The 19,318-nt window shown below is 34.9% G+C and overlaps 3 protein-coding genes across 3 annotated transcripts in view; all 3 read left to right on the top strand.

Moving 5' to 3' along the window:
- Positions 1-10,296, top strand: part of coro1ca (coronin, actin binding protein, 1Ca) — a 58,779-nt gene extending 48,483 nt beyond the window's left edge. The window contains exons 6-11 of the mRNA XM_073840513.1: positions 65-184; positions 364-468; positions 1,438-1,583; positions 3,242-3,299; positions 4,778-5,020; positions 7,980-10,296. Coding sequence (XP_073696614.1) covers positions 65-184; positions 364-468; positions 1,438-1,583; positions 3,242-3,299; positions 4,778-5,020; positions 7,980-8,099 — 792 coding nt within the window. The 3' untranslated portion in view covers positions 8,100-10,296. The remainder of the gene's footprint in view (positions 1-64; positions 185-363; positions 469-1,437; positions 1,584-3,241; positions 3,300-4,777; positions 5,021-7,979) is intronic.
- Positions 10,297-10,538: 242 nt separating this feature from the next.
- On the top strand, positions 10,539-13,399 carry selplg (selectin P ligand). The gene is made up of 2 exons (XM_073841348.1): positions 10,539-10,609; positions 11,579-13,399. The coding sequence occupies exons 1-2, from the start codon at positions 10,607-10,609 to the stop codon at positions 12,470-12,472; spliced, it is 897 nt and encodes a 298-aa protein (XP_073697449.1). The 5' UTR covers positions 10,539-10,606; the 3' UTR covers positions 12,473-13,399.
- Positions 13,400-14,691: 1,292 nt separating this feature from the next.
- Positions 14,692-18,655, top strand: tmem119a (transmembrane protein 119a). The gene is made up of 2 exons (XM_073841382.1): positions 14,692-14,828; positions 17,707-18,655. Exon 2 carries the CDS (start codon positions 17,719-17,721, stop codon positions 18,391-18,393), a length of 675 nt encoding a protein of 224 aa, XP_073697483.1. The 5' UTR covers positions 14,692-14,828; positions 17,707-17,718; the 3' UTR covers positions 18,394-18,655.
- Positions 18,656-19,318: the final 663 nt, after the last annotated feature.

Raw genomic sequence — 19,318 nt, 5'->3', positions numbered from 1 at the left:
GCTTGCTCCATTTTAAATGAATGTGAGCAGTGTTGTGATGTATTATGGTGTGTCTCGCCGACAGGAGAAGGACAAGGCCCATGAGGGTGCCAGGCCCATGAGAGCTATTTTCCTGTCTGACGGCAAAGTGTTCACCACTGGTTTTAGCCGCATGAGCGAGAGACAACTCGCCCTCTGGGATCCGGTAAGTTGCTATGGAAACACAAAAGACAAATTTCATCCTAACACCTGCTCATAAATAAATGCAAACAAACACTTCAGACTAGCCTAAATTAGATCTCTGTTTTCCGAATGATGAAAATAGCATGTGATTGTTCTTTTTAAATATAATTAGACCATATATTTGCTTTCTTTGTCTGTCAGGACAATATTGATGAGCCAGTTTCTGTCCATGAGATGGACACCAGCAACGGAGTCCTCCTGCCCTTCTATGATCCCGATACTAACGTGGTCTACCTGTGTGGAAAGGTAAACACAGAACATATATTACCATTTAGAAGTTTGGGGTGACTGCTGAAAGTGAGAGGAAAGACATTTATGGTGTAAAGATTTCGGTTTCAAAAGAATGCTGTTATTTTTGAATTTCTAATCATCAAGAAACCCTCAAAAATATATTACTGTTTTCACAACGAATTAAGCAGCACAGCAGTTTTCAGCATTAATAATAACAAGTGTTACATGAGCACTAAATTAGAAAATCAGAATGATTTCTGAAGGATCGTTTGTCACTGAAGACTGGAGTAATGATGCTGAAAATATAGCTTTGATCACAGGAATAAATTACATTTGTGACCCTGGACCACAAAACCAGTCATAAGGTTAAATTTTACAAAACTGAGATGTATACATCACATGAAAGCTCAATAAATAAGCTTTCTATTGATGTATGGTTTGTTGGGATAGGACAATATTTGGCCGAGATACAACTATTTAAAAATCTGGAATCTGAGGGTGCAAAAAAATCAAAATCCTGAGAAAATCACCTTTGAAGTTCTCCAAATTAAGTTCTTAGCAATGCATATTACTAATCAAAAATTACATTTTGATATATTTATAGTAGGAATTTTACGAAAAACCTTCATGGAACATGATCTTTACTTAATTTCCTAATGATTTTGGCATAAAAGAAAAATCAATAATTTTGACCCAAACAATGTATTTTTGGCTATTGCTACAAATATACCCCAGCGACTTAAGACTGGTTTTGTGGTCCAGGGTCACATTTTAAAATGTATTCAAATAGAAAACAGTTATTTTAAATTGTAATAACAGTTTACAATATTACTGTTTTTACTACATTTTTAGTCAAGTAAATGCAGCCTTGGTGAGCATAAGAGACTTCTTTCAATAATATTAAATTATCTTACTGTCTTTTGAATGGTAGTGTACACCTGGATATATGGTTTTAGTGTCTGACTGATGTCGTGTCTCTAATAGGGTGACAGCAGTATCCGTTACTTTGAGATCACGGATGAAGCTCCTTTTGTCCATTACCTCAACACCTTTACCACTAAGGAGCCTCAGAGGGGCATGGGATACATGCCTAAAAGAGGACTGGATGTCAACAAGTGTGAGATCGCAAGGTATAACAACAGTAATTATTAAGCTGATGGTAACATGTGGGAGAAACTCATGAAATACGTCAGGAATATGAAAAAAATATATATTTTATCCTATTTTTAGTTCCATATAATATTTCCACAGTAGTGGAAAATATGCTAATTTGTCATTAATGTAATGTCTCTACATATTACACACACATACATACATATTTATTTATTTATTTATTATTTTATATATTCCTTTTTTTTTTCATTTATTTAAATTATTTTTAATAAGGTGAAATATGACCTTGATTTTTTTTTTTGCTTGTTTTTTTTTCACCTTTTTTTGAATATTTGTATTTTATGTAGTTAATTTAGTCGAGGTTTTGCTAGTTTTTCATACACTAATTTTGAATGTCGAGTTTGTGCTGTTTGTCAACAGACCTGGGTGGATTACAAATCCATTTTTGATTCAAAATTACATGACAAAAATTGTAGTTAGTAATGTAGTCCAATACATTACACATTTTAAGTAATATAATCAAACTACTTTTAGATTTACTTTTCACCTATCTCATTTATCGCATTGTTTTAAATAGGAAAATCTTGTACTATATTATTATCAATTTACATAGATTAAGAAAATATATTCTATTTATTGTTATTAACAATATTAAGTGCTTTAAACATTACATTGCGTCAAGGTTTCCCAAACTGGGGATTGTGAAGGAACTGCAGGGGATTTATGAGTTTATTTAAAAGCTAATAATTAATTAAATCATAAAAATGTTAAATTAGGTCATTATAAAATCAATCACAATAAAGCACTTACTAAAATAAAATAAAAAATTGTTTGTTTACCCTCTTGTTATGTGACCAATGTCAGAGAACCAATGAATATGCAGATGTGATTTATTATTTTTATTTTATTATAAAAAAATTCAGGGGTACATCAAGTAAACATACTAGGTGAATGTAGAACAGATGAGGGGGAAAAATATGAATTTGTGAATTCATGAATTTGTACATTTTAATGTGAAAGACAAAAGCCTTAAGGACATAGAAATACATGGTTAAATAATCTACAGAGTGATAATTTAAATGAAAATTTATGTCAATAGTTCATCAGTAGTTGATGCAATGTTGAAACACTTCTTAAACCCGAAATTATTTTTGTAAATCAGTGGTCAAATGCTGTGTTGCCACAAAACTGAAGACTTTCTGAATGTATATAAGCAGTAGGCTATTTCAGAAAAGAACATTTAAAAGACAAAAAATAGAATCAATTGTAATTGTGATTTAATATTGTGTAAACATAGAATCATTTAATCCATAAAGAGTAAGTGTAATCTGATTAAAAGTATTTTAAATGTAATTAAATCTAATTACAAGTACTTCATTTTTGGAATCTGATCATGTAATCCAGGGAAGAGTCTCAGTCCACCCAAAAGAGGGCAGCACTAGACTTGGTTCACAAAGGGCTACTCAGTCCTTCAAAATAACATTTGTATTTCTACCGAGGAGTGATGCGTGAACAGAGGTTCCATTTTGGGTATCTCAGGCTCATGCATAATTGATTGGTGTGTTATTGTTGTATGTTGGTATTTTCCCCGTCTTACACCTTATGTTTTGACACTAACGTCTGCTGCCCTTGTGAACATGTTCTAATAGACTTGTGTGCTTGTGTGTGTTCTCAGGTTTTACAAACTGCATGAGAGAAAGTGTGAACCTATCATCATGACCGTGCCAAGAAAAGTGAGCATTTTGAGTCGTTTTGCTATTTTGATTTTAAGAGTACAGCAGCACAACAGGCTGGACTGTATATTCTGAGCCACAAGTCCCTCCTGCTTTGGCTGCTGATTTCTGGCAATGTCCAAGAGCTGTTCTATTAGTTTACCAGACCCTGTTTTGAAACTCATTCAGGTGGTTTTCACTGGGTTTGATTTATTTAATACTACTCCCCGAGTGCAGGTCTTTCATCACATTTCATTATTTGGCTTTAAACCGCAGTATGTTCACAACAACTTGTACAACCGTGAGTACTGCTGGTAGCTGTTGACCACAGGACCTAGACAACAGTGCTTGAGAAGTCAGCGACAAAAATAGAAGCTCTGTTCACTTCACCTTTTTTAATTGATATTTTTGTCCTTTTATTTTTAATAAGGGTTTAATAATTAGAATAACCAACTGACCCAGGACCAGTATATTTCACATCAAAAATCTTTAGCTATATGTATATTTGTTAAAAATAATTGTAATTAACTAATTGTAGTTAAACATATATTTTTTTTAAGTAAAAAAACAATACATGTTCAGCTATAAATATCTAGTTGTACACTACTTTCCAAAAGTTTGGGGTCAGTGAGATTTCAATGTTTTTGATGTTATTATTGGGAATTGAAATAATATTATAGGTTAAAATATTTCTATTTCAGAATATTTTAAATTGTAATTTTAAATTTTATGCTGATTTGTGCTGCTTAATATTGTTGAAGTGACTGATACATTTTTCCAGGTTTCTTTGATAAATAAACATTCAAAAGAGCAGCATTTATTTGAAATAATTGTATTAAACATTTTTTATTTGTGTATTTACTGTCACTGTTGATAATTGTAACATATCTTGGCTGTACATAATTATTAATTTGTTAATTAATTTTTGACGCTAAAATGTATCACCCCAACCTTTTTAAATAGTAGTGTATATATTGAAAAAATATGGTAACACTTGACAATACGGTTCATTATTTAACAAAAGTTAACTACATTATTTAACATATAAACTAAGAATGAACAATACTTCTACAGTATTTATTAATCTTAGCTAATGTTAATTTTAGCATTTACGTTGTGTTTGTTAACATTACTTAATGCTCTGTGAACTAACATGAACAAACAATGAACGACTGTATTTTTATTAACATTACCAAAGTAATAAATGTATTGTTCATTGTTCGTTCATGTTATTGAATACACTAATGTTAACAAATGACACCTTATTGTAAAGTGTTACCAAAATATAAATATTGTTTCCAAAAATGTTCAAAAATACCTGGACAACATTTTCACTGACCACAAAATAATGACCAACAGCCATCAATTCAGAAAACCGCTTAGACATCAAGTAACTGAACTCTGCATCTGCATTTCTACTTTTGTATGATTGATTAAATGATTTGCAAGGTTCGCATCCTGCATATCTTAACAACTAATAACACTCTTCCTTCCATCAGTCGGACTTGTTCCAGGATGACCTTTACCCTGACACGGCGGGTCCGGAGGCTGCCTTGGAGGCCGAGGAATGGTTTGAAGGGAAGAATGGAGACCCTATCCTGATATCCCTGAAACATGGATACATCCCAGGCAAGAACCGTGATCTCAAAGTGGTCAAGAAGAACATCCTAGACAATAAGATGACCAAGAATACAGAGAATACCACCCCTGCCATCAAGACTGCCACCACCACACCATCTATCGTGAGTGGGACTCATTTTCTCATCATACAGCATTTCACTTTGCCTTTGTATGCACTTTTCTTCTCAAATCTCCATTCTCTCCACTAAATGCCCTGCGAAATATGTAACAAACACAATTTTGTTGTAAATTGAACCATGCTTCAGTTGTGACCTACATACAGCTGAGCTATTGTGTTGCTCAAGGCCAGCTTCTCTTTTTTGGCACATATATAGTGTTTTTATAGTTTTAAGGATGTTCTACAGCAGACCCAACCCCTAACCGCATGCCTGTTTAACCACATGACAGAAGCAGCACATGTGTCCCGCCCTCTAAACCCAGCTCTCTTTGCTTAGGGCTGTAATCACAGGAGCCAGCACACTGCCCTACAGACACACCAATGTTAGCTGCTATTTATCACACCTAAAGATTTTCCTACAAGCTGACTACATTTTTGTCTTAATTATTTGCGTATGCAGTGCTGTAATTGGTAACTATGAGTGTAACTGTTAAAAAAAACATTTTCATAAATTGAAAAAGAGGTAACACTTTAAGGTTCCATTAGTTAATGTTAAATGTATTAATTAACATGAACAATACACTTATTACAGTATTTATTCATCTTTGTTAATGTTAGTTAATGATGATACAGTTGTTCATTGTTTGTTCATGTTAGTTCACATTGCATGAACTAATGTTAACAAGCACAACTTTTGATTTTAATAACGGATTAGTCAGTTTTTGATTAGTAATATGATAACCTTAAAGGTGATTTTCTCACTGTTTTTTGCACTCTCAGATTACAGATTTTTTTTTAAGTAGTTGTATCTTGGCTAAATATTGCACTATCCTAACAAACTTGACCCTTATGACTGGTTTTGTGGTCCAGGGTCACATATATAATGCTAAAATAATGCTGGCATATGGGCTGAGTAATATTGTAGTAAATTACACAAAAAAGTGAACCTCAGTGTTTAGCTTTTGCAAATGTAAGTGTTTAATTGTGAATTCAAAAATGTCAAACTTACGTTATTTTAATTGGATTCAAAATTATTTTTGGAGATCAGATCAGAGATCAAAACAAATGCATTTTTATTTTTAAATTTATCAGGGGTGTTTCTTCCAGGGACGCAAGGGAGACCGTGTCTCCTCAAAATATTGGATGAGGGAAAAAAAAGCATAGTACAAAAAAAAACAACACCACCAAAATACAGCATTAAAGTGTGTATAAATCCACTTGCTTTTCTATAGAAACAGTGTTCAATAGTGACACCAGCAGGTAAAGTTACAGCCTCCCCTGAACCCATTGAGTTTTAACAGACTCCCTGAAGTGTGCGGTGGGTTTGGTGGGGGGTAATAAGAATGAATGGGGGAAGTCACATGAGAGGAGGCAATGCTTCCATCACGACATGATTGGATATGACTGGTTATTACTGGGTATGATTGGTTCATGCGATAAATCCTGCCTTTTGTGTTCGTGTGCGTTCCGCATTTGTGAATCAGTCTGAATAAACAATATAAGGTTGTTAATAGGAAGACTATCTTAGACACACGTAGATATAACCAGTTTTTAAGTCAAATTAAGACTTCAAATGGCATTTAAAACATGATCTGTAGGAGTTTTTAGTGAGTAATCAGCTTGGAGGAATTTAAAGTAAATCTCTGTGTCTGTGACCAATATTTACAGAGCTTTGATGACTGATGATCTGAAAAATTCAGTTGAAAGTTGACTACAAAAAAGAAGTTCACAAATAAAATATATTGTTTAAATGGTTACAGTCTTGAGTTATTATTTTGGAATAAATGTAAATGCTCAAAAACACTAACAAAAATAAAAATATGAAATAGAATTGTTTTTTTGTTGTTGTTGTTGTTGTTGTTTAACTTTTTCTGATAATGTTTTTTTAACCAGTAAAATGTGACATGAATTTACATTTGATTTAAAAAAAAAAAAAAAAAAAAGAAGAAAGAATATACAGGGGTTGGACAATGAAACTGAAACACCTGGTTTTAGACCACAGTTAGTATGGTGTTGGGCCTCCTTTTTTTGGCCAATAGAGCATTTCGTCTTTGGAATTGTCATTTACAAGTCCTGCACAGTTGCCAAAGGCATTTTGAGCCATTCTCCTCTTGCAGATCAGGGGTCAGGTCACTACATGATACTGGTGTAGGAAAATGTCATCTGACTCGCTCCTCCAAAACACCCCAAAGTGGCACAATAATATTCAGATCTGGAGACTATGCAGGCCATGGGAGATGTCCAACTTCACTTTTCTTGTTCATAAGACCACTCTGTGGGGTTGGACAATGAAACTGAAACACTGGCCAATATAATGTTGGAGGTTTCATGGCTATATTTTTGCAGCCTGGTGGCCAATCTTCACTGATTGCACATTCCACCAGTAAGAACAGGTGTGAACGTTGACTATGTGCACCCAATGGTTCAGACATTGTACTCTGAAGGTGGTACCATGTATCAGGATGATAATGCACCAGTACACACAGCAAGACAGGTGACAGAGTGGTCTGATGAACAAGAAAAGTGAAGTTGGACATCTCCCATGGCATGCATAGTCACCAGATCTGAATATTATTGTGCCACTTTGGGGTGTTTTGGAGGAGCGAGTCAGATAACATTTTCCTACACCAGAATCATATAGTGACCTGACCCCTGATCTGCAAGAGGAGAATGGCTCAAAATGCCTTTGGCAGCTGTGCAGGACTTGTATATGACAATTCCAAAGACGAAATGCTCTATTGGCCAAAAAAAGGAGGCCCAACACCATACTAACTGTGGTCTAAAACCAGGTGTTTCAGTTTCATTGTCCAACCCCTGTATATGTGCCGTTTGAAATTTTCTTGTAAAATAAGCATGTTTATGTTCAGTTATTTCGGCACTTAGAAGCTTTTGCTTATATATACTGTATTCTAAGTTTAGAATTGTCCTAAACTTTTGTTTTTTGCTTTTTTCTCTCTCTACAGAAAAGTGAAGCTAAGCTGGAAGAGGTTTTGAAAGAAATGAAATCTCTCAGAGAGCTGGTCAGCAGTCAGGAAAAGAGAATTGCCAAACTTGAGGAGCAGTTGTCTAAAATGGACATCTAAAAGGACCCAGAAATCCCTTCCCCTTCTTCTATTCAGGATATCCCATTGGCCAGGTGGGCGGGACCCGTCACTGCCAATCACCATGACAGCGTTCCGTCTGAAGCCTGCCTTGAAAAGACTCCAACCAACATTCCAAGATGATGATAATTTTGTTTCTTTTCTTTTTTTTTTTTTTTTGCAATCCCTAAAACCTGTTTATACCTCATAGCCATTTGGAAAACCAGAAACACCTTCAGTTTCTCTCAAAATTTGACTTGTTTAGCTTTTTTTTTTACTCTGTCTCACTCCAAATCTTTCTGCAACGGCTGTGTTTTATCTGGTGTTCTTGAAAGGTCTTAAGTTTTTTGTTTTGTTTTTCTTATTAAAATTGTAACCAAGAAGATTGCATCATGAAGCAGTTACATGAACTTGATGAGCTCAAACTTTGAAGTAGCCATCAGTATTGCAGTTCCCCTCTCGCCCTTCTAAGTTGCCAAATTTCTTGAGGAGTTATGCACCTCCCTGTCAGTATTTGACTAACTTTTCATTTTGTACTTGTAAGGGACAATACGCTAGTAATGCAAGGAGGGGAAATCATTGGAACCGTTCTAAAAAAATAAAAAATAGTACTGGAAACCAATACAGGTGCACTAAAATATTCCACTAAAGGACTTCTTTTGTTAATCAGGTACCAATGTAAAAGTATTAAGATATTAATTAGCAAAATAATTATGGTTCTGGTGGTTTTGCAAAGTTCTCACAACTCCACTTTCTCAATGGCAAAAGCTCATCATAATGATAATGTAATCAAACTGAGTCAGTTTTTCCCCTTTCTAGTTTCCACATATCTAAACTCCTCTTCTGTTTTGCTCTGAGAACCCACTTTGTAAACTCTAGAAGGCCTCCGCTTCTAGTTTCACATCCCAAAACATGATGATATAAGCTCCGAACAAGCTAACGCCTGTAGATGCTCATTAGCTTTAGCTAAAACTTGTTCATTGCTTCACCGGCTTGATAGCTTTTACTCTGACTTTGTTCTAGTCGGACATTGTTCAGGTCTAAGGAACACTGTTAGCTTTGCTTTGCTTTCTCATTAACTTCTACGAATCTCATCTTGAGTTGTGCCGTCCACACCGCCTCTCTGCATCAACTTTGTCTGTACATACTTTTTCTGTGCATTGTAGACCGTGACTACCAACCAGCAAAATAGTGAGTCATGTATGACTTCCTTTTCCTAACAAGTCCTTTTGCGATGCAATGTCTGCCTTGCTCTCCTAACCAAGCAGAACCAATTCTCTCCAGGGACGGCTTACGTCTAGATGATGATGATTTCACGAGCGTGTTTAATGTGTGGCACAAGTTTGAGGTTGTTAACTTTTTGTTTGGTTACGTACTGGTCCTTCCAGGAAGAGAGGAAACTGTGATTCTGCTGTTCAGATTGCTTTGGCTACATCCTTCGTCTTGTGGTTTTCATTTTGACGCTTCTACATATCTCATTTCTGTTTGCATCACTGCCTAGTGCCTCTTTCATAGATTTCGAAAAGCACCTAACCTCCTCCACATGCTTTTTTTATAGTCTAAAATAGCCACTGGCTTCTCACCTCAGAACCATCACTTGACCTACAAGAACTTCATTTGAAACAAGGCTTCATCGACAGCAACAACTCAATACCTCTGATGTCGTTCTCTCGCTTCGCTCATTTTTTATTTTTTTTGGTGAAGTTTTAAAGTGAAAGGTTTGAAAATGTAGGGGACGTGTTTATGGGTACAGATGTGCCAAGCTGGATCAACTTCAGGATGTGTGATGGATCCAACATTGAGTGTTTAAGTGGCCTCAGGAGGCATCTGTGATGCAGCCTCGAGTGTGTGGTGAATGATTGAAGTGAAAAGGGATTTTTGTAGGTTGAAAAGATAATGCAGGAAGAAGGCAGGATGTAAGTGATTTATTTTGATGCGTTGTAAATATATTTTAGTTTCTCTTTGGCTGTAGGAAGGTTTTTGCCCATCATTTGGAGTTTGATGATTTTAAAGAATTCCCCATTTTTTCCCCCTCATCATTATGCACACTGTGAGCCTTTAATGTTTCCAATGATAAAATGAAATTAGGAAGGAGATCTAGAAATTCCATTTTGTGCATAACTGTTCCATTTTTGTTCATTCATCTGCTTCAAGTATAAAGAGTCTTACTGATTACCAGAAAAATAAAAAATAAACTGAAGTATTGGCCTTTGTTTCTTTTTTCCCTCTCTCTCTCTCTCTCTCTCTCTCTAATTATTAAACCACTTTTTGTGGAAGCATGGTTGGTTAACTTAGTTCTAACTTAGTGTTTTAGGGAACTAAGATGTGATATTTAAGTCTCTCGCTTGCTCATTTGTGTTTGCGTCACAGTTTGAGAACCTCAGACACTTCATGAGGTTTGACTTCCTGTATTTTTGCTGCGAGTAGGTTTTGAGGCATTGCATTGTGAGTGTGTGAGGGGGCCTAGCGTTCCATTGAACTCTGATCAACACCGTCAACGGTAGAAACGGATGGTACGTAGTCTTGTTTTTTTCTATTTGAATTTTCCTGTAACAAATTTAGTCTAAAATCAGATGTTGATTGAGGAAATAAGGTTTATATAGTGTGGTAATTTTTGAAATCCAATTGAATATCAACTGTGGATTGTACGTGACTACATAACCTAAAGTAAATGGTTAAAGATTTCATGAAGTATCGCCATGACTGATTGTAGTGTGTATATATATTTACTAATAGAGTAGTAAAGTGTACGAAACTGTAAAACATTGACACTTTGTTAGCTAAAAGGAAGTATTTCACCCATATGCTAAAGTCACAAACTTAACCTGCCATGAGCTTGTTATATGAATAACCCACTTGTATACAACACTAAGGTGTTTTATTCTTTCGTTGTTGGTAGACCTCGGCTTTCATTGTCTGAAAGAGAAATAATATTTGGTATTTTCTTTACTATTGGGTGCAGGACACTACAGTTCATTTATGTAAGTGAGGATAGCAAAATAAAGTAAACTCTGATTATATTACACCCAAAAAAAAAAATCATACAGTGGACTACCAGTAAAATTTTGATTTGACATTTTGACCTGACCATGTTTTGTTACATACCTTTTTATCAAAGTTATCTGACAAGATGACAAGATGAATTTGTTCTGAAATAGTTTATCTCTTAAGTTCTTGTCTTATTATAGTACAATTTTCTAAACTATAGCAGATAAACCGTGACATTGTGAGGAAATTCTGAAGGTGTCTGATTCTATTTTCTTTGATTTATTTGTGATTATCAACATGAATTTGTTAAGAGAGTTTAACTCTTGAGTTCTTGCCCTTTTAGTACCATTTTCTAAACTGTAGCGAACAAACTTGTTGAAGGTGTCTGAATACGTTTTGGTTTGATTTTAAATGTGCTCATGAATGGCTGTTTTGCATGTGAAAGTATGTGTCTAAAGCATTATTGCAACATTCTCTGTCCTTTTTGTGTGCAGATGGCGATGGTGATTAACAGACTTGGGTGTTTACCGGTTCTTGTTTTCCTGCTGACTTTGAGCAGTTTGGTCACGTCAAGATCTCTTAGGATGAAAAGGGAAATTAGTCACAACGTGACATCGATAAACACCAACGAGACACACAGTACAGCAACCGTAGCTGAAGCTGAGAATGCAACAAGCACCACTATGGAAACTTTGAAGGTTTCAAATGCGTATAAGACTGTAATACCTGATTTAAATATCTCAGCAACTACGGATTACCATCATGCTCCAGATTTGAACCACACCCAAGGAAGCGAGAACCTGACAGTCCACCAGCCAACAGATAACGAGAGTGCTTTTCACACACAACTTCCCACAATAAATAACAGTACTGGACACATTTCACATGCAGGAAGTTCTACCCCCACATTTCCTGCATCGTTGGAGCCTAGTAAGGTAACAGAGAAGCGCACAACAGCAGTGACGACAAGAGCATTGACAGATGCAAAAAAACACACCACTGAAGTTACCTCAACGGTCACTAAAAAATCAACAACGGGAACGACCCATTCGTGTTCCACTGCCTTTTCTCCAGGGGACGGACTTGTGAGTCGCTGCCTCATTGCGATCGCATTGATGGCTGCGCTGACGACCATCTTTGTCATTAGCACTATCTGCCTGGCGGCAAAGCTCTCGGGATACAGATACAGGCACAAGGCGCATCTTCTCCAGGAGACTGAGATGGTCTGCATTTCTGCTCTGATGAACGATAGCGATCACCCTGTTCCAAAGCCAAGAAGACATCCCAAAAGTAATGGAGCCTTGATCCCAAATACTGAGGATGGAGATCCTGATGGAGATAATCTCACTCTAAACAGCTTTCTTCCTGACACCGAAGGCCCTCTTTAGAAATGTAGACCTTGCTGTATGCACTGAGAAACATGGCTTTATTTACTCTTTACTCTTAAGCATTTAAGTCAGTGCTCAGGTTTGCGCTGTTACAAAAGCAAGAGGTGCAATCCACAGCATATCTGTGGTACAGGTTTATCATCTTTTTTTCACTTAATGAAGTTTGATAATCTGACGCCTGGCTTTGTGGTGCCTTTTACAACATCCATTTTCTGGTTTTCTGTACAGTAATGTGTGTAAAGATGTTTGAATGTTATATTTAATCATTTCAGTGTGGAAATGCTGTACTATGTTCTCTGAAGAGCTCAGGCATTAGTGAAGCTTGGCGGAATATGTTGCTGAATATGGTCTATTCCTGTCTGTGGTTTAGTTAGAGCTATATAATTTACTCTAACAGAGTGATGTTGGAGATTATCACAGTCTGAATATACCATGTTATCATTGCAAATGTACATAAAATACATGCTTTCACATTTTGCCCAGAACGAATTTGGCTTTTGCACAGAAATTACACACTTTCCATTGCGTGAAAGAAAAAAAAGGCTAAAGCCAATAAGATTAACACTGCAAAAACCAATAGTTGGCAAAGATTTTTTTTTCTGTCCATGTTTAGTTACTTTATTTTTATTATAGTATTTTTGTAGTTGATATTTTTTATATTTTATTTTTATTTTATAGGCCCTTTTGTAAATTGTATATGTGGAAAAAACAATAGTTAGCAAATATTCTTTTACTGTTGATATTATTTTTTACTTTATTTTATAGGCCCTTTTCTATGCAAATTATATATGTGTAGGCAACTTCATTTTGAATGTGTTTAATAATGTACTTCGAAGTACTTGATTGATTGAATGTTGTGCAAAATGGCATGAAAAAGTCATTGTGCGGTGTTAACCCAGTTATTCTTAACCTAACTAATTTTATAAATGTTAAATAAATCATTTAATAGAAGTGACTTGGACCTCTTACATTTAAAAGTCAGTGTCAATTGCTGTATGCAACTCCTTTTAGTTAAGTTACATGAGATTCAACCTATTCATACAAACTGAGTTCTGAGAATCAATTCAAACCAACTCCGGAACTCTCAAATTTCTTGAGGTATTTCTCAGGAACTGAAGTAAATATCAAAAGTCTGTTCAGTCATTTCTGTGTGGCTTAGTCCAAAGATCATCTGGTCAGATTTTGGACAGAATTGGACAAAGCTTATAGGAGGAGTAGCGAAAACTTTTTTTGCACATATGTTTTACATATATTTCGGAGGACAGGCAAATTAATTAAAAAAAATTGTATGAGATTTCATCAGAATCGCATGACAGGCAATGAAGGGATATATAAATAACAAAATTTGGACTGTTTTCAAAAGTTATAAGCATTTTTGCAAAAACGTTACATCTCTTCCATAGGTGGCACTGTTCCCATCTTTATCCCTCATATCATGATGCCGATGAAGTGTACCAAGTTTAATTTTGCTTGATCAAAGTTTGGTCAAGATACCAATTTCTGAACCAGTTTCATGTCAGCCTTGTTTAAGTTAACAGCATCACGACTTTTTTTTGACCAGTAGGTCATAAAATTCTGCTCAGTCATTTCTATGCAGCTCAGTCCAAATATTATCTCTTCCAAGTTTTAAAAGAATTGGACAAAATTTGTAGGAGGAGCAGCAAAAAAAAAGAAGAAAAAGAAAAACTGTACTTTTCAAAATGGTCGCTAATGTAATGGGTACAGACTTGATTTAAGATAGGCTACTGAATGTGATCAGCATGAGAAGAGTAATAAGCAGGACTAAGTTTCATATCTCTAAAACAAAAGATTTAAGAGTTATTTCGATTTCAGTGTTGAATTTGGTCAGATCGCTATTCATGACCATCACTACAAGTGTGCCAAATTTCCATAATTTTCTTATGCTCCCTTCATAGTGCTGCCATTGACTCCCATTCATGAAGAGGAAGAATCAGTACAGATACAATGGGGGCTAATAAAAAAAGACAGGATATTGATAAAATGTAGAGCAATTTTTACAGCGTAATATTATATTTTGTGACATCTGACGACTTTATAGTTTGGTAAATGTAGCTGAATTGTCCTTGTCTCATGCTTCCATCCATGTTCTTGATCAGAGAAAGAGAAGGACAGAAAAGGGGAGGAGATGGAGCAAGAAGGGAGGGAAATGTCCTTGAACAATTATCCTGCATTTTTAGGAAAACCCACACGGACAGAAGCTTCCACAAGCCTTTTAGGACAACACACAGACAGCTTTTTTTCCTTTCACAACTGTCTTTGTCCTAATTTATTTTGCCCACCTTTAGCTTGAAGTGTTGATGCCAAAGCACATCAGAGAAAGGAAGTAACACCAGCGGTGAGTATTTTTACATTTCCTTCATTGAGAGACTATATATGATGTTTCACTTTTGCATTTTAGATACAGTTTGTTAGCACACCATGCACACAGTAGATGTCAGTTCTCCTTTCAAATTAATTTGTATTATGATGGGTTTAAAGTTTTCTGATATAGTGACCTCAAAGAATATTTAGGAATGAATAAATGTCATAAATACAGAACATATACCAGTATCTGCAAACAAATGTTGCCAGATCTTTATTAGAACCAGCTTTGCTGTTCTATGCCATTTTGCAATTGCTTTTAACCCACTGGTCTTCTCAAATTAACTATATAAACTGTTAAAAAATGATTTTTATTATATTTTGTGATATTCATTTTAAACGTAAAGCTGAGTGTTCACTTTTTTACATTGTAAAGTTTCTATTTACAACCATACATTTTTGTTATTTTATTTTGATGATTTTTTTTTTTTTTTTTAGCTCTGTTTGCGCTTATATTTTAAGTAACATTCTTGCTACACGTTACCTCTTCTTCTAGTTTACCAATACAAAACTGTACTGTCTGATTAGCAGAACAAAGAATGTGGTCAGAGCTGAGGGTTAGTCAGTGTGGTTGGCACTGAGGGGGAATGTTTCTTTAAAAATAAGTTTTAAAGAAGTGCAGGCATCTGTAGTGATGCCTTTATTGGACAGTACTCAATATGTGCCAATTCTGATGGTGTTCGTTTAGGGAATTTTCCTTTTTCCCTTCAAACCTGGGCTGCTGCTAAAAGCCAGAGTCTTACAGTTAAAGTAGCTTATCCATCCTATGCTTTTTAATAAACCACCTCCAGTTGTTATATAAAAATGGTCTAGCCATAATGCAGAGTCTTGCCGATGTATATGAACATGCTGTGTGTGTTCTTGAGCGGTGCAGAAATAGTCTTACTGGTCTGTGGCCTGTGTCATTGCAGCTGGGCTGTAAATACAGGCCTGTGAGCTGTGGCTCTCCCACGCCTTGCTGCACCCTCACAAATATATATCTGGCCTTGCTTTTGCTTTTCTGTGGTGAGCGGGTGGCTTCAGCCAGGCAGGGAAATTACAAGCCAGGCTTGGACTCCCTCTGCCTCCACCCCAAATAAGTAATGACTGGAGGTAACAGGAATAGCTCCTCTCTTGCAAAGAAGCAGAAACATATATGCTGTATGTAGAGAGTCTAGATTGATGTGTGTGTGATGCTAGCAGCTTCCTTCCTGTGATTAAAAGAAAACTGATAGTACCGATAATACAGATAGTGGCTGTGTGTGAGTGGGTGGACAGCTGACCATCTAAATAACTATTCACTGTCATTGAAAGATGGAAATTTTTTAGTATGTTGCAAGCTACATAAAAGAGTGCAAAGACTTCTATGACCCTTGCAATACAATAGAAATGTATTAATCATCAGCTAAAAAAAAAGTCATGGCACTGTGATGTAAATAAATAATAAAACCATGGTACATTAATATTAGTACTCCAAGTAACTTCAAAAAATATCATGATACATATAAAATAAAAAATGCCATAGTACTTTTTGGATGCTTTATTTTATTTTACTTTATTTTTTGGTGCTATTCTGTTTGTGACTTTTATTTATTTATTTATTTATTTATTTGTTTGCTTATTTGTTGTGGTGGTGATCAAAAAATAATAATATTATTTTTGGGTTTTATATTATTTTATTTTGGTGCCATTTTGGTTTTATTTATTTATTATTATTATTGATGGTGGTCAAAAATAAAAATGTATATCTTTTCATGTTTTTTAATTAATTAATTTATTTTAATTTATTTTGGTTCCATTCTGTTTGTTACAAATGTTAATTATTTATTATTATTATTATTATGTTGATTGTGGTCGAATAAAAAATCTTTTCAAGCTTTTTTTTGTATTTAATTTTATTTTGGGGCCATTCTGTTTTTTTTTTTGTTTTGTTTTTTTCTTTCTTTATTTAATTATTATTATTATTATTATTATTATTATTATTATTATTATTATTATTATTATTATTATTATTATTATTATTAAAAGTGGTCAAAAATATAAATATAATTATTTTCAGGGTTTTTATTATTTTATTTTGGTGCCATTGTGTTTTGTTTTTTCTGTTTTTTTATTTTATTTTATTTTATTTTATTTTGGTGCCATTCTGTTTGTTACAAAGTTTAATTAATTAATTAATTAATTTATTTATTTATTTATTTATTTTTATTGATAGTGGTCAAAATGTTATTTTATTTTATTATGGTGGCATTCTGTTTGTGACCATTTTTGTTTGTTTGTTTATTTATTTATTTATTTATTGGTGGTCAAAAAATCTAATTTTTTTTCTGAGTTTTTATTATTTTATTTTGTTTATTTTGATGCCATTCTGTTTTTGATTTCTGATCTGTTATTTATTTATGTATTTATTTATGTGGTGTATGTGGTCAAAAAATATAAATATAATTATTTTTATTTCTCTATTTCTTTTATTTTATTTTTTGCTCAAATGTTTTTACAGAAATATAACTTCTTGGTAACACTTTACAGTAAGGTGTCATTTGTTAATATTAGTCAATTACATTAGTTAACATGAAGGTAACTAATGAAGTTAACTACATTAGTTAATTTAGTCTACAATATTATAATCAACATTTGCATCTGTTAATATTATTTAATGGACCTGAGCTAAGATGAACTAACAATGCACAGTTGAACAAATGTATTGTTCATTGTTAGTTGATGCATTACATATCGTTGATTAATGGTACCTTGTTGTAAAGTGTTAATAACTTACAAAAACTGGTGTAACAACCTCATGAAGCATAATGCTCACTTCCTGTTTCTGTTGGGAATGACTAGTAATGGCCACACCTGTGTCAATTTTCTTCCAGGTATTTAGAAGTATGTCACTGTCTCTGCACTTTGTTTGCTTGCTCCTGACTGCTCTTTGGGGCAGCAGTTGCTTCGCCAAGCCCGCCCCATTCAACGTGACCATGGAGGGCAGTGGAGATGAACCCGAACTCATCTTTCCCATCGCTCGTACCACACACGTTCCTCCATCCCCCTCGCCACCTCCCAACATAACCGCCACTTTCATCCGCATCAAAGACTTCCTTTTCAACCAGGTGGTGGACTTCCTGAAGGAGAACTTGCTTCTCATCATTGTGGTGACCTCGCTGTTGGTCGTCATCATCTTCATCGTCTGCTGCGCTTCAGCCATGAGCCACAAGCGCAAGCTTGAGGCCTACTATCCTCCAAAGACCTACGCACCCAGGAAATACATGAGCCAACCTAATAAAGCTATGGATAAACCGCATAACCACCTTCAGGATGGCAAGACGACATCTGCAAAGACCCTACGAGAACCCACTAAAGCATTGGTAGGTGAGAAGGAAGGAAAAGACCCCCGGCCCAAGCCCAAAGAGGTCCAACAGGTGGAGGATGTTGAAGTGGTGGAGATGCAGAAAGATGAGCCCAAGAAGAAAGAGGAGCCTCAGCCTACCACCTCTAATGCGGCCTCCAGTCAGCCGCTGGTCTGTACGTGCCACCTCAGAAAGGCCAATCACACCACAGCGTGAGAGATCTTACTGTAAATGTGCAGGAGTGACCTTGAGTCCAAACTTTTTCTGCTGTTAAATATAAATCTTTTGGTAGATATTTGTGCTTGTGTTGTTTTGCAAGCTGTGTATGTTCCAACTGTATGCACCATCAGAGGAAAACTGAAAAAAAATGTGTTTGTTCAACTCATTTTCTGTTTCTTAAATAATTTACTTAATAAGAAAAAAATAGTGAGTTGACAGTTTTATTATTCATATGGAAAATAAACAACACTTGAAATGATTTTGTGAATCACTTTCTACTTAAGAAAAGCTTTTTCTGACCACTTTCCTTTGTTATATTTTACAAATTAAATGTGACCCTGGACCACAAAACCAGTCTTAAGTAGCAATAGCCAACAATACATTGTATGTACGAAATTATCGATTTTTTTAAGCCAAAAATTAAGATATTAAGTAAAGATCATGTTGCATGAAAATATTTTGTAAATTTCCTAACATAAATATATCAAAACTTAATTTTTGTTTAGTAATATGCATTGCTAAGAACTTCATTCGGACAACTTTAACGGCGATTTTCTCAATATTTACATTTTTTTGTACCCTTAGATTTTCAAATAGTCTATCTCGGCCAAATGTTGTCCTGTCCTAACATCGGTAAATTAAAAGCTTATTTATTCAGCTTTTAGATGATGTATAAATCTCACTTTCAAGAAATTGACCCTTTTGACTGGTTTTGTGGTTGTCAGGTGTTGTACTTGATGACTGTTATTTTATCTAAACCTAATGACTTTACTCAGTATTGGATTTATTAGCTAATATTTTGTCAGGTAGGCCTATGTTTAATTGTGTTTGTCATAAAGTAATAAAAAAAAAAAAAACTCTCCAAAAAATAACTCTTCTGCTTGGTTTCAAATAAATTTATTTTTGTAGAGATACAGATATA

Source organism: Garra rufa, chromosome 5 (genome assembly GCF_049309525.1).
Source record: "Garra rufa chromosome 5, GarRuf1.0, whole genome shotgun sequence".
Classification (NCBI taxonomy): Eukaryota; Metazoa; Chordata; class Actinopteri; order Cypriniformes; family Cyprinidae; genus Garra; species Garra rufa.
This window is presented reverse-complemented; position numbering and strand designations above follow the sequence as displayed.